General features: G+C 52.1%; 1 protein-coding gene across 3 annotated transcripts in view; it reads right to left on the reverse strand.

Moving 5' to 3' along the window:
• LOC140716642 (5'-3' exonuclease PLD3-like) overlaps positions 1 to 13945 on the reverse strand; it is a 55450-nt gene that overhangs the window by 26667 nt on the left and 14838 nt on the right. For all 3 annotated transcript variants that reach the window (XM_073029468.1, XM_073029466.1, XM_073029467.1), the window contains exons 2-5: positions 4086 to 4148; positions 3429 to 3497; positions 2419 to 2591; positions 322 to 505 (exon numbers count right to left, since the gene is read on the reverse strand). In XM_073029468.1, coding sequence (XP_072885569.1) covers positions 322 to 505; positions 2419 to 2591; positions 3429 to 3497; positions 4086 to 4112 — 453 coding nt within the window. In that variant the 5' untranslated portion in view covers positions 4113 to 4148. The remainder of the gene's footprint in view (positions 1 to 321; positions 506 to 2418; positions 2592 to 3428; positions 3498 to 4085; positions 4149 to 13945) is intronic.

Consider the following 13945-nt stretch of genomic DNA (forward strand, 5'->3'; position numbering starts at 1 on the left):
ACAGATACAAGATAAGATGAGAGGTAACAGGAGAGTAGCTGGAATGAGCTGCCAGGTTCACAGCAGGTACAACTGCGATGTTTAACATGCATTTGAAGAGGTATATGAAGGAAGGTGAGTTCAAGGGTTATGGGACAAATGCAGGCAGCTCAGACTAGCAGGGAGAATGCTGTGGTGAAATGGGCTGAAGGGCCTGTTATCATGTTAAATTCATCTATGACCAAGGGTGGCCCGTGCATCATTCCGGACTCCCATCTGCCCGTGAAGAGGTCAGTGATGGGTTACAGGCAGAGGTTACCGACTGAGCATCTCCTGACTCACCTGCCTGGCTGTGGGCTCTTCTGTCCTCGTGTCGTTGTTTCTCATGGTCCAGTAGAAGGAGGCGATGTCAACGCTGCTCCCAGCACTGCTCAACAGCTTCATCCAGCCATCAGAAATGGAGGGATTCCTGGTGAAATTGGGATCAAAGTGCATCCCTTCTGGAATGCTTTCGACAAGGGTGAGACTGGGAACAGAAGAATGATCTTCAGTAACTTGAACAAAAAAAAAATTTGTTACAACAAAATCTCTCCCCATCACTACATTTGGCTGACACCCCCTCACAGAAGTGGCATTAGGTAATGGGTGGGACCTGGAAGCTAGGGCTGTAATATTCCCCCCCCCCCCCCCCCACCGATCCCAGTCACACCGAGAGGCAGGGAAACCTTATTAATGCAACCTTCCTTAATGTCATTTCCAGCATGATAGAAAATTGTTACTCCGGGTCCAATGCAGCACAAAAAAACACAACACAATAATTTTTTAAAAAATCAATACATATAGGATAGCTTATATAGATTGACTGTATTGATTATAGCTTATATAGATTGATTGTATGTCCATGAAGTGACGCTAGGTACAGGAGAGCCCGTACACAAGGCGACTCTGATGGGAAATGATAAAGTAGTGGTGGAGGGGTGGGTTAGTGGGTGGAGGTGTTGACCAGCTTGGGGAAAGTTACTGTTTTTGAGCCTGGTGGTCCTGGAGTGGATACCCCATATCCTCCCCGATGGGAGTGGGAATTAGTCCGTTCCTTAATCGTTCACAGATCGGGCACTGTCTATACTGAAGGAATGTAGTCCAGATAATCAGAAGAGGCTGCTATGTCTCATGGGGAAAGGCTGAGTGAGCCAGGGCTTTTCTCTCTGAAGCAGAGGAGGATGAAAGGTGACCTGATAGAGGCGTACAAGACAGCAGGAACAGACCAGGTGGGCAGCCAGACTTATTTCCCAGTATGAAAATGGCTTTTACAAGGGGGAATAAAGAGATCGGAGGAAAGCATAGTGGGGAAGGACTGTCAGAGGCAAGTTCTTTGCGTAGAGAGTGCTGAGTGCATGGAACACCCCTGGGCTGGTGGTAGAGGTAGACACATCAGGGGCATTTAAGAAACACTTAGACGGCACATAGGTGACAGAAAAATGGAGGTCTATGCAAGAGGAAACGGTTAGATTGACCTTAAAGCAAGAGATCGGCACAACATTGTGGGCCGAAGGACGTATATCCAGATGAAGTGTTCTATGTTAGTGGCACAAACGAAAAGTTAAGCAGCCAAACCCTGTTAGCCTTAATGCTTCACAGAATAAATCTTTATTAAGGACAGAACTTGACTTCTACTGGAATGACATCTCATATCTGACACTGAAAACATCTGCTTGAAACTACACTTAGAACCACTTTATCAGGTATACCTGCTCGTTAATGCAAATACCCAATCAGCCAATCATGTGGCAGCAACTCAGTGCATGAAAGCATGCAGACGTGGTCAAGAGGTTCAGTTGTCGTTCAGACCAAAATTCAGAATGGGGGAAGAAATGTGATCTAAGTGACTTTGACCATGGAATGATTGTTGGTGCCAGATGGGGTGGTTTGAGTATCTCAGAAACTGCTCACCTCCTGGGATTTTCATGAACAGTCTCGAGAGTTTAAAGAGAATGGTGTGAAAACAAAAAATATCCAGTGAGTACCGTTCTGTGGGACAAAACATCTTGCAATGAGAGGTCGGAGGAGCTGACAGTAACTCAAATAACCACACATTACAACAGTGATGTGCAGAAGCGCATCTCTGAATGCACAGCATGTCAAACCGAGAAGTGGACGGGCTACAGCAGCAGGAGACCACAGACATACACTCAGTGGCCACTTTATTAGCTGAAACAAGTAAATTTGCTACAACAGGCATATCACTGCCAACACCACAGAATGCACCCAGGACCAATCTGTTCCCCGGGATACCAGCAGGAGATGATGGGTTTTGACACTCCTCCCTCCCCCAACCCTCCGGATAGTTGGAGAAACCACTGCAGCCCGGCATTGCCAAGGCTAACCTCAGGAGCCTGCCTCCACCCCGCCGGGTGCCAGAGCCCGCTATCCCATCGGTACCTGCAGGAGTCAATGCAAGCCCTGGTCCGGTCCTCGTCCGGCCGTAGTGCTCCGCCCTGCGTCCGAGCCGTGTGGCTGACTCGCTGGTTGAGGGGGAAGAGCAGCAGCTGTACCAGCATCAGGAGGACGAGGATGAGGATGACAGACAGCACCATGGCCGCCTCTCGGTAGATCTGAAGCAGGAAGGTTCATACTCAGTGTGGGTTAAAACAGCAACCCCACACCGCCACCCAACAATCTGTCCACAAACCCCTCCAACACGGGCCCTTCCAGTAAAAGCAAGGCACAGGGCAGATTCTGATCATGCAGAACCCTTGGACTCTGGCTGCTGCAGACCAGCAGATGTCCCGGACTGTTAGATGTTGCTTCCACTAATATCGATTGTTATACTGCTGAAACTACCCTGCCTGGTTGCAACATGCTCTGCTGTGGTAATTCCAACGTGCAAGAACATAGGAAGCTGTAGAGTAATGGACTCAGCTCAATACATCACGGGCACCTCCCTCCCCCACCATCGGTAGCATCTACAGGAGCTGTCAAAGAACCCCAGCATCTCACAGCACCATCAGGCAGGAGGTACAGTAGCCTGAAGTCCTGCCAGATTCAAGTTCGAGAACAGCTGCTTCCCTTTAACCATTCAGTTCTTGAACCAACCTGCACAACCCTATTCTCTACCCCAAGTACAGCAGCACTATGTCACTTTGCATTACAATTTGGTCCTATTGTGTTCTTTCGTGTATAACTGTTGTTATTAATTTAGCGCTTTCTTGTAAATGTTGTTTATCTGAACCTACGTTTGCAGCCTCTGACGCTGCTGCAAATAACTTTTTAATCACGGTGTGTACGTGCATGACAATAAACTCTATTTTGACACACTAGCATTCTGACTGGACCCCCACCACTCACTTTCAGCACCTGCCCCAAGAGCAGGACAGACCTATACCCATCCCCCTCACCCCTGGTAACAGACCTTCCCAACCTCGGGGATGTGTTGGAGGTTGGACCCGTACCTTGTGCAGTCCTGGGGTCGGTGGAGTGCAGCCTACACTCCCACTGGGTGATGGTAAAGATGGCTTCATCTACAGGGAGAAAGGAGGTCATGGTCAGAAGGAGCTAACACAACAATGTCAATGCGAAAGGATAGAAATGTTCGTCAGAGAAGTACTGCACAGAAACAGGCCTTTTGGCCCATCTAGTCCTTGCCAAACCATCTAACCTGCCTACTCCCATTGACCTGCGCCAGGCCCCAAGCACTTCATATCCCCAACATCCGCGTACCCATCTACACTTCTCTTAAATGTTGAAATCGAGCTCGCACGCACCATTTGTGCTGGCAGTTTGCTCCCCATTCTCACGACTCCCTGAATGAAGCTGTTTCCCCTCGTTCCCCTTAAAAATTTCAACTTTCACCCTTAACCCATGATCTCTAGTTGTAGTCCCACCCAACTTCAGTAGAAAAAGCCTGCTTACATTTACCCTATTTATACCCCTTATAATTTTGCATACCTCTATCAAATCTCCTCTCAGTACAGAACCAAGGATCTAGCAGGAATGAGAATCGAGTACGATAAATATTGATCATAAACTGGCCCTGGAGATGCCGATGAGACCAGGCCCAGTCCCGTGACACTTAGCTACCCCCAGCACAGTGTCAGGGACGCAATTACCTTCTGGTGGATCAGCTGTAGCCTCATGTTGTTATTGCACAGGACTGGAGCTCAGTCACGTACCTGCAGAAAGGGACAAGGTGGGGCATTAGTGAGGAAGGGAAAGAAAGGCAGGACCACACACCCAGCAAGTTACTGAACAGAATACAGACCTTTCCATCTGTTTTCCCACTTGCCCCAAGCTGTCACTCTGGATTTAAAAATATTTTTTCTCGTATCCAATTCCCTTATTTAGTTAGTGATATTTGTTGAGGTACAGCACAGAACAGGCCCTTCTGGCCCTTTGAGTCACATTGCCTAGCAACCCCCGATTTAACCCGGGCCTAATAACAGGACAACTTACAACGACCAATTAACCTACCAACCGGTACGTCTTTGGACCGCCGGAGAATCCGGAGAAAATCTATCCGCTTCACGAGGAGAACATACAAACTCCTTACAGATGGTACGAGAAATGAATTCAAACTTCAACACCCCAAGCTGTAGTGGTGTTGTGCTAACTGTCACACTACCAGAACTAGAGGTCACTGGTTAATCGATCTCTAGACCACAAAAGTCAGCACTGGTTCTTACTTCGTTATCTCCGGGCCACTCAGACAGTGCCTGTCGATTAAAACCCCTCAGCATCTCGCTGCCCTGACCTTCTCTGCCGAGAGGTGGATTGCCCCAGCCCTGCCGAGGGACTGCTCTTTCCCAGCCGGTGCTGCTTAATAGATGCCACGGCTCCCATACAGCACTAGAGACCCAGGTTCAACCCTGGACTCGGACACTGTTGTCACGACGTCCTGTCTACAACCACGTGGGTTTCCTTCTGCATCCCCGAGACGCTGGGGCTGGTGGGTTAACTGACGCTGCAAATTGCCCCCAGTGTGCGGGTGTACGGAAGAATCTGGGGGGGGGGGGGGGAGAGAGTTGATGGGAACATGGGGAGAATAAATAAAAATATTTACAGTGAATTCAAGGCAGTTTAGTGTCATTTCCTGTACACAAATGTAAAGGAGAATGAAATCATTGATAATCCGGATCCAATGCAGCAGGAAAGACTAAGATAACAGTCATAAAAAAAAACAATAAACACTCAAAATTAAAGTAAAAATCTAGAAGATAAAGGAATGGTGGGGGTGTGGAGGGGTGGGTCAGTGGGTGTTTGGGGGGTGTGGAGGGGTGGGTCAGTGGGTGGTTGGGGGGTGTGGAGGGGTGGGTCAGTGGGTGGTTGGGGATGTGTGGAGGGTGGGTTAGTGGGTGGTTGGGGATGTGTGGAGGGTGGGTTAGTGGGTGTTTGGGGATGTGTGGAGGGTGGGTTAGTGGGTGGTTGGGGGGTGTGGAGGGGTGGGTCTGTGGGTGTTTGGGGGGTGTGGAGGGGTGGGTCAGTGGGTGGTTGGGGATGTGTGGAGGGTGGGTCAGTGGGTGGTTGGGGGGTGTGGAAGGGTGGGTCAGTGGGTGGTTGGGGATGTGGAGGGTGGGTTAGTGGGTGGTTGGGGATGTGTGGAGGGTGGGTTAGTGGGTGGTTGGGGGTGTGGAGGGTGGGTTAGTGGGTGGTTGGGGATGTGTGGAGGGTGGGTTAGTGGGTGTTTGGGGATGTGTGGAGGGTGGGTCTGTGGGTGGTTGGGGGGTGTGGAAGGGTGGGTCAGTGGGTGGTTGGGGGGTGTGGAAGGGTGGGTCAGTGGGTGGTTGGTGGGTGTGGAGGGGTGGGTTAGTGGGTGGTTGGGGGGTGTGGAGGGGTGGTTGGGGGGTGTGGAGGGTGGGTTACTGGGTAGTGAGGGGGTGTGGAGTGTGGTTAGTGGGTGGTTGGGGGTGTGGAGGGTGGGTTAGTGGGTGGTTGGGGATGTGTGGAGGGTGGGTTAGTGGGTGTTTGGGGGGTGTGGAGGGGTGGGTCTGTGGGTGGTTGGGGGGTGTGGAGGGGTGGTTGGGGGGTGTGGAGGGGTGGGTCAGTGGGTGTTTGGGGATGTGTGGAGGGTGGGTTAGTGGGTGGTTGGGGGGTGTGGAGGGGTGGGTCTGTGGGTGTTTGGGGGGTGTGGAGGGGTGGGTCAGTGGGTGGTTGGGGATGTGTGGAGGAGTGGGTTAGTGGGTGTTTGGGGATGTGTGGAGGGTGGGTCTGTGGGTGTTTGGGGGGTGTGGAGGGTGGGTCAGTGGGTGGTTGGGGGGTGTGGAGGGGTGGGTCAGTGGGTGGTTGGGGGGTGTGGAAGGGTGGGTCAGTGGGTGGTTGGTGGGTGTGGAGGGGTGGGTTAGTGGGTGGTTGGGGGGTGTGGAGGGGTGGTTGGGGGGTGTGGAGGGTGGGTTACTGGGTAGTGAGGGGGTGTGGAGTGTGGTTAGTGGGTGGTTGGGGGTGTGGAGGGGTGGGTCAGTGGGTGGTTGGGGATGTGTGGAGGGTGGGTCAGTGGGTGGTTGGGGGGTGTGGAAGGGTGGGTCAGTGGGTGGTTGGGGATGTGTGGAGGGGTGGGTTAGTGGGTGTTTGGGGGGTGTGGAAGGGTGGGTCAGTGGGTGGTTGGGGGGTGTGGAGCGGTGGGTCAGTGGGTGTTTGGGGGGTGTGGAAGGGTGGGTCAGTGGGTGGTTGGGGATGTGTGGAGGGGTGGGTTAGTGGGTGTTTGGGGGGTGTGGAAGGGTGGGTCAGTGGGTGGTTGGGGGGTGTGGAAGGGTGGGTCAGTGGGTGGTTGGGGATGTGTGGAGGGTGGGTTAGTGGGTGGTTGGGGGGTGTGGAAGGGTGGGTCAGTGGGTGGTTGGGGGGTGTGGAGGGTGGGTTAGTGGGTGGTTGGGGGGTGTGGAAGGGTGGGTCAGTGGGTGGTTGGGGGGTGTGGAAGGGTGGGTCAGGGGGTGTTTGGGGGGTGTGGAGGGGTGGGTCAGTGGGTGGTTGGGGGGTGTGGAAGGGTGGGTCAGTGGGTGGTTGGGGATGTGTGGAGGGGTGGGTTAGTGGGTGTTTGGGGGGTGTGGAAGGGTGGGTCAGTGGGTGGTTGGGGGGTGTGGAAGGGTGGGTCAGTGGGTGGTTGGGGATGTGTGGAGGGTGGGTTAGTGGGTGGTTGGGGGGTGTGGAAGGGTGGGTCAGTGGGTGGTTGGGGGGTGTGGAGGGTGGGTTAGTGGGTGGTTGGGGGGTGTGGAAGGGTGGGTCAGTGGGTGGTTGGGGGGTGTGGAAGGGTGGGTCAGGGGGTGGTTGGGGGGTGTGGAGGGTGGGTCAGTGGGTGGTTGGGGGGTGTGGAAGGGTGGGTCAGTGGGTGGTTGGGGATGTGTGGAGGGTGGGTTAGTGGGTGTTTGGGGATGTGTGGAGGGTGGGTTAGTGGGTGTTTGGGGATGTGTGGAGGGTGGGTCTGTGGGTGTTTGGGGGGTGTGGAGGGTGGGTCAGTGGGTGGTTGGGGGGTGTGGAGGGGTGGGTCAGTGGGTGGTTGGGGGGTGTGGAAGGGTGGGTCAGTGGGTGGTTGGTGGGTGTGGAGGGGTGGGTTAGTGGGTGGTTGGGGGGTGTGGAGGGGTGGTTGGGGGGTGTGGAGGGTGGGTTACTGGGTAGTGAGGGGGTGTAGAGTGTGGTTAGTGGGTGGTTGGGGGTGTGGAGGGTGGGTTAGTGGGTGTTTGGGGATGTGTGGAGGGTGGGTCTGTGGGTGTTTGGGGGGTGTGGAGGGTGGGTCAGTGGGTGGTTGGGGATGTGTGGAGGGTGGGTCTGTGGGTGTTTGGGGGGTGTGGAGGGTGGGTCAGTGGGTGGTTGGGGGGTGTGGAGGGGTGGGTTAGTGGGTGGTTGGGGGGTGTGGAGGGGTGGGTTACTGGGTGGTTGGTGGGTGTGGAGGGGTGGGTCTGTGGGTGTTTGGGGGGTGTGGAGGGTGGGTTACTGGGTAGTGAGGGGGTGTGGAGTGTGGTTAGTGGGTGGTGAGGGTGTGTGGAGGGTGGGTCTGTGGGTGTTTGGGGGGTGTGGAGGGGTGGGTCAGTGGGTGTTTGGGGGGTGTGGAGGGGTGGGTCTGTGGGTGCTTGGGGGGTGTGGAGCGGTGGGTCAGTGGGTGTTTGGGGGGTGTGGAGCGGTGGGTCAGTGGGTGATTGGGGGTGTGGAGGGGTGGGTCAGTGGGTGATTGGGGGTGTGGAGGAGTGGGTCAGTGGGTGATTGGGGGTGTGGAGGAGTGGGTCAGGGGGTGATTGGGGGTGTGGAGGAGTGGGTTACTGGGTGTTTGGGGGGTTGTGGAGGGTGGGTTACTGGGTGTTTGGGGGGTGTGGAGGGTGGGTTACTGGGTGTTTGGGGGGTGTGGAGGGTGGGTTACTGGGTGGTTGGGGGGTGTGGAGGGGTGGGTTAGTGGGTGGTTGGGGGTGTGTACTGGGTGGTTGGGGGGGTGTTACTGGGTGGTTGGGGGGTGTGTTACTGGGTGGTTGGGGGGTGTGGAGGGTGGGTTACTGGGTAGTGAGGGGGTGTGGAGTGTGGTTAGTGGGTGGTGAGGGTGTGTGGAGGGTGGGTCTGTGGGTGTTTGGGGGGTGTGGAGGGTGGGTCTGTGGGTGTTTGGAGGGTGTGGAGGGTGGGTCTGTGGGTGCTTGGGGGGTGTGGAGCGGTGGGTTAGTGGGTGGTTGGGGGTGTGTACTGGGTGGTTGGGGGTGTGTTACTGGGTGGTTGGGGGTGTGTTACTGGGTGGTTGGGGGTGTGGAGGGGTGGGTTACAGGGTGATTGGGGGTGTGGAGGGGTGGGTCAGTGGGTGGCTGGGGGGTGTGGAGGGGTGGGTCAGTGGGTGATTGGGGGTGTGGAGGGGTGGGTCAGTGGGTGGCTGGGGGGTGTGGAGGGGTGGTTGGGGGGTGTGGAGGGGTGGGTCTGTGGGTGGTTGGTGGGTGTGGAGGGGTGGGTCAGTGGGTGGTTGGGGAGTGTGGAGGGGTGGTTGGGGGGTGTGGAGGGGTGGGTCAGTGGGTGGTTGGGGGGTGTGGAGGGGTGGGTTAGTGGGTGGTTGGGGGGTGTGGAGGGGTGGGTTAGTAGGTGGAGGTGTTGATCGGCCTTACTGATTGGGGAAAGGAACTGGTTTTGAGTCTGGTGGTCCTGGAGTGGATGCTACACAGTCTCCTCCCTGATGGGAGTGGGACAAACTGTCTATGAGGAAGGTGGGTGGGACCCTTCGTGATGTCACTGGCCCTTTTCTGTGTATACGTTTACACGATGGCGGGTAGACTGATACCAGGGATGTGCTCAGCACTTCTGACAGATGGTTTGCTCTGCAGACTTGAGTCAGCGTCAGAGAACACCACAGCACAGAACATCTAGTCAATGCTGAATCTATTATTCTGCCTCGTCCCTTCGATGCTCAGCTGGAACATAGCCCTCCATACCCCGGTAAGCCACGTACTTAGCCAAATCTCCCTTAAATGTTGAAATCAAATCCACATCCCCCACTTCTGCTGGCAGCTTGTTCCACACTCTCACCACCCTCTGAGTGAGGAAGTTCCCCTCAGGTTATTTCACCTTTCACCCTTAACCCATGACCTCCAGTTCAAGTCTCACCCAAACACAGCCTGCTTGCATTTATCCCTTGTCGCTCTCATAATTTTGTGTACTTCTATCAAATCTCCCCATATTCACCCAAGTTCCAGGGAATAAAGTCCTAACCTATTTGACCTTTCCCTAGAACTCAGGCCCTCAAGTACCAGCAAAATCCCTTGCTGGCCACCGTGTCCATGCTCTGTGACCCAAGCCACAATCTGGGCCTAGATGGGGCCCCACCTACTTTTTTCTGGAAGTTTAAACACAAATTCTATGCACCTTCCCTCGCCAAAGAACTTGTTAAAACTACTCCAATGAGTAACACTCCGCTCTGCCCCAGGCTTCACAATCTGCAGCAGTTAGCATGTCACTATTCGGCCTGTCGGGAAGCGGCCTGGTCGAGGGGAGTGCCTGGTGTGAAAAGTGCTAGTCTTTGGCTCGAGAGTCTTCGGCGAGGAGACTACGCCAGGCACAATTGCAGAGGGTGAAGACATGACCGCTAAGCTGATTCAGTGTGCTACGTGCATGATGTGGGAGGTCAGGGACACTGATGGTGCCCCCGGCTGCTACAGCTGTGGAAAGTGTGTCCAGATTCAGCTTCTGAAGGAGCACTGAAGAAAGAACTGGATGACCTCAGGTTTATCCGCGAAAACGAGGGTTTTCTGGACAGGACCTACAGTGAGGTCGTTACACCGAGGATACCGGAAGAGAGAAAGGGGGCGACGATGAGGAAGGAAAGGATGCTTGAAGTACAGGAGACCCCGGGGGATGTACCTCTCATAAAGAGGTTCACCTTCTTGGAAGCTGTCAGGACAGAAGATAATGCCAGTCTGAGAGGCGGACAGGTCTGCGAGCCGAAAATTGGTGCAGAAGCAGAGCCGAGGAGTCAGACATCAGGAAGAGCCGTTGTAGTAGGGGACTCCATAGTAAGAGGTACGGAAAGGGGTTTCTGCGGCAACAGGCGAGATTTAAGGATGGTGTGTTGCCTCCCTGGTGCTAGGATCCAGGACATCATGGACCGATTGCAGGGAATCCTCAAGGGTGAAGGTGAACAGCCGGAAGTGGTAGTGCATGTCGGCACAAATGACATCGGGAAGAAGAGGAAGGACATTCTTCAGCGGGACTTCAGAGAACTCGGAAAAAGGCTGAAAAGTAGGACTTCCAGGGTGGTTATCTCCGGTTTGCTTCCAGTTCCTCGTGCTGGAGAGGGCAGGAACAGGGAGATAATGGATCTGAATGTGTGGCTAAGGAACTGGTGCAGGAAGCAAGGATTTACATTCTTGGACCACTGGGATCTGTTTTGGGGTAGGGATGAATTGTACAAAGGGGACGGGTTGCACGTTAATAGGCGGAGGACCAGCATTCTGGCAGACAGGTTTGCCACTGCAACACGAATGTGTTTAAACTAAGTAGTGGGGGGGAGGGGATGAACTGGAAATATAAGGATGGAGTTAAAGGGAAAGTGAAAATAAGAAAAGTTAAAAAGGACAGCAGAATCAATAGAGTAGAAAGCTCAAGAAGAGTTCATACAGTATGGCCAAGTGAAATAGGAATTGATATGAAAGGAGACGGAAGTACCGAATTAAAAGTATTATATATGAATGCACGAAGTATAAGGAATAAAGTAGAAGAGCTTGAGGCTCAGTTGGAAATTGGCAAGTACGATGTTGTTGGAATAACTGAGACATGGCTTCAAGCAGACAGGGCCTGGAAAATGAATATTCAAGGTTATACATCTTATCAAAAGGACAGACTGACTTGCAGAGGGGTTGGGGTGGCTCTGTTGGTGAGGAATGATATTCAGTCCCTTGCGAGGGGGGACATAGAATTTGGGGATGTAGAGTCAGTATGGATAGAACTGAGAAATTCTAAGGGTAGAAAGACCCTAATGAGAGTTATCTACAGGCCCCCAAACAGCAGTCTGGATGTAGGGTGTAAGTTGAATGAAGAGTTAAAACTGGCAGGTCCCAAAGGTAATGATACAGTTGTCATGGGGGATTTCAACATGCAGGTAGACTGGGAGAATCAGAATGGTACTGGACCCCAAGAAAGGGAGTTTGTGGAGTGTCTCCGAGATGGATTCTTAGAACAGCTGTATTGGAGCCTACCAGGGAGAAGGCAATTCTAGATTTAGTGTTGTGCAATGAACCGGATTTGATCAGGGACCTCGAGGTAAAGGAACCATTAGGAGGTAGTGACCATAATATGATATGTTTTAACCTACAATTTGAGAAGGAGAAGGGAAAATTAGATGTGTCAGTATTACAGTTGAACAAAGGGAACTATGGAGCTATGAGGGAGGAGCTGGACAAAGTTCAATGGAACAATACCCTAGCAGGGAAGACAGTGGAACAAAAATAGCAGGTATTTCTGGGAATAATGCAGAAGGTGCAGGATCGGTTCATTCCAAAGAGGAAGAAAGATCCTAAGGGGAATAAGGGGCAGCCGTGGCTGATGAGGGAAGTAAAGGGCAGTATAAAAATAAAAGAGAAGTATAACATAGCAAAGATGAGCGGGAAACTGGAGAACTGGGAAGCTTTTAAAGAGCAACAGAAGATAACAAAAAAGGCAATACGCCAAGAAAAAATGAGGTACGAAGGTAAACTAGCCAAGAATATAAAGGAGGATAGTAAAAGCTTCTTTAGGTATGTGAATAGCAAAAAAATAGTTAAGACCAAAATTGGGCCATTGAAGACAGAAACGGGTGAATTTATTATGGGGAACAAGGAAATGGCAGATGAGTTGAACAGGTACTTTGGATCTGTCTTCACTAGGGAAGACACAAACAATCTCCCAGATGTAATAGTGGCCAAAGGATCTAGGGTAAAGGATGAAATGAAGGAAATTTATATTAGGCAAGAAACGGTGTTGGATAGACTGTTGAGTCTGAAGGCTGATAAGTCCCCGGGACCTGATGGTCTGCATCCCAGGGTACTTAAAGAGGTGGCTCTAGAAATCGTGGACGCATTGGTAATCATTTTCCAATGTTCTATAGATTCAGGAACAGTTCCTGCTGATTGGAGGGTGGCTAATGTTGTCTCACTTTTCAAGAAAGGAGGGAGAGAAAACAGGGAATTATAGACCGGTTAGCATGACATCAGTGGTGGGAAAGATGCTGGAGTCAATTATAAAAGAGGAAATTATGACACATTTGGATGGCAGTAGAAGGATCAGTCCGAGTCAGCATGGATTTATGAAGGGAAAATCATGCTTGACTAATCTTCTGGAGTTTTTTGAGGATGTAGCTATGAAAATGGACAAGGAAGAACCAGTGGATGTAGTGTACCTGGACTTCCAGAAAGTTTTCGATAAAGTCCCACATAGGAGATTAGTGGGCAAAATTAGGGCACATGGTATTGGGGGGCAGAGTACTGACATGGATTGAAAATTGGCTGGCTGACAGGAAACAAAGAGTAGTGATTAACGGGTCCCTTTCAGAATGGCAGGCTGTGACCAGTGGGGTGCTGTGTTCGGTGCTGGGACCGCAGCTGTTTACAATATACATTAATGATTTAGATGAAGGGATTAAAAGTAACATTAGCAAATTTGCCGATGACACAAAGCTGGGTGGCAGTGTGAAATGTCAGGAGGATGTTATGAGAATGCAGGGTGACTTGGACAGGTTGGGTGAGTGGGCAAATGTATGGCAGATGCAGTTTAATGTGGATAAATGTGAGGTTATCCACTTTGGTGGCAAGAACAAGAAGGCAGATTACTATCTAAATGGAGTCAAGTTAGGAGAAGGGGAAGTACAACGAGATCTAGGTGTTCTTGTACATCAGTCAATGAAAGCAAGCATGCAGGTACAGCAGGCAGTGAAGAAAGCTAATGGCATGCTGGCTTTTATAACAAGAGGAATTGAGTATAGGAGTAAAGAGGTCCTTCTGCAGCTGTACAGGGCCCTGGTGAGACCACACCTGGAGTATTGTGTGCAGTTTTCGTCTCCAAATTTGAGGAAGGACATTCTTGCTATTGAGGGAGTGCAGCGTAGGTTCACAAGGTTAATTCCCGGAATGGCGGGACTGTCATATGTTGAAAGATTGGAGCGACTGGGCTTGTATACACTGGAATTTAGAAGGATGAGAGGGGATCTGATTGAAACATATAAGATTATTAAGGGATTGGACACGCTGGAGGCAGGAAGCATGTTCCCGCTGATGGGTGAGACCAGAACTAGAGGCCACAGTTTAAGAATAAGGGGTAGGCCATTTAGAACAGAGATGTGGAAAAACTTTTTCACCCAGAGAGTGGTGGATATGTGGAATGCTCTGCCCCAGAAGGCAGTGGAGGCCAAGTCTCTGGATGCATTCAAGAGAGTTAGATAGAGCTCTTATAGATAGCGGGGTCAAGGGATATGGGGAGAGGGCAGGAACGGGGCACTGATTGTGTATGATCAGCCATGATCACAGTGAATGGCGGTGCTGGCTAGAAGGGCCAA

This window comes from Hemitrygon akajei, chromosome 25, assembly GCF_048418815.1.
Source record: "Hemitrygon akajei chromosome 25, sHemAka1.3, whole genome shotgun sequence".
NCBI lineage: Eukaryota > Metazoa > Chordata > Chondrichthyes > Myliobatiformes > Dasyatidae > Hemitrygon > Hemitrygon akajei.